Genomic DNA, 956 nt, shown 5'->3' with positions numbered 1-956 from the left:
AATCAATCACTACTCCACGTATTCCGTAATGAAGGCGTCGGTGGTCGAGCGGTTCAATCGTACGTTGAAGAACGACATGTGGAAGATGTTTACGCTCAACGGCACGTACAAGTGGGTCGACGCGCTGCCGCGTCTCGTGTCGGATTACAACGCGCGCAAGCATCGCACCATCGGCATGAGGCCCGCCGACGTTACCCCCGCTGTCGCCGAGAGACTCCTGGGCACGGTGTACGGCGCGATAAAGATCGCCGGTCCCGCGAAGTTCAAAGTGGGCGACGCGGTACGCGTGAGCAAGTACAAGACGATCTTCGAGAAGGGCTACACGCCGAATTGAACCACGGAGGTGTTTCGAATCGTCAGAGTGCAGAGGACCAATCCCGTGACGTATCTCTTGGAGGATTACCGCGGCGAACCGGTCGCCGGAGGATTCTACGAACACGAGTTGCTTCGCGTCGCTGATCCCGACGTGTATCTGGTTGAAAAGGTGTTGCTCAAGAAGAGAGACAAGGTGTATGTCAAGTGGCTGGGATTCGACGGATCGCACAATTCGTGGATAAATAAACGAGACGTCGTGTGAATAATAATAATTTTTAATCGTATAACATATATATCAAAGTATGTATATTTCAAAAATAAATATACCATTATATCAAAAATATCGTTGTAGTTCTTTATTCCTTTCAACTCTCTCTCTCTCTCTGTAACGTTACAGGATACATACGTACATACATACATGCGAATGACTGCGGAGTACAAACTCAGTATATAACTCAATACACATAAAAGTACAAGTCTAGGTACGAGTATAAGTAAAACTCAGTCAACCTCAACACTCGATACGTAAGCCTCAATACATAATACTCGATACGTAAAACTCAGTATAAAACTCAATACATAATACTCAATACGTCTAGGTAAAACGGAATATACAAGATACATGAAACTCAATACGTATA

At 45.5% G+C, this 956-nt stretch overlaps 1 protein-coding gene across 1 annotated transcript in view; it reads right to left on the bottom strand.

Moving 5' to 3' along the window:
- The window catches only part of LOC108776361 (uncharacterized), a 5108-nt gene extending 5030 nt beyond the window's left edge, over positions 1-78 (bottom strand). The window contains exon 1 of the mRNA XM_018542959.1: positions 64-78. Within this exon, the coding sequence (XP_018398461.1) occupies positions 64-78 (15 nt within the window). The remainder of the gene's footprint in view (positions 1-63) is intronic.
- Between the last annotated feature and the right edge of the window lie 878 nt (positions 79-956).

The sequence above is a fragment of the Cyphomyrmex costatus genome, unplaced genomic scaffold, assembly GCF_001594065.2.
Source record: "Cyphomyrmex costatus isolate MS0001 unplaced genomic scaffold, Ccosl1.0 scaffold3577, whole genome shotgun sequence".
Classification (NCBI taxonomy): domain Eukaryota; kingdom Metazoa; phylum Arthropoda; class Insecta; order Hymenoptera; family Formicidae; genus Cyphomyrmex; species Cyphomyrmex costatus.
This window is presented reverse-complemented; position numbering and strand designations above follow the sequence as displayed.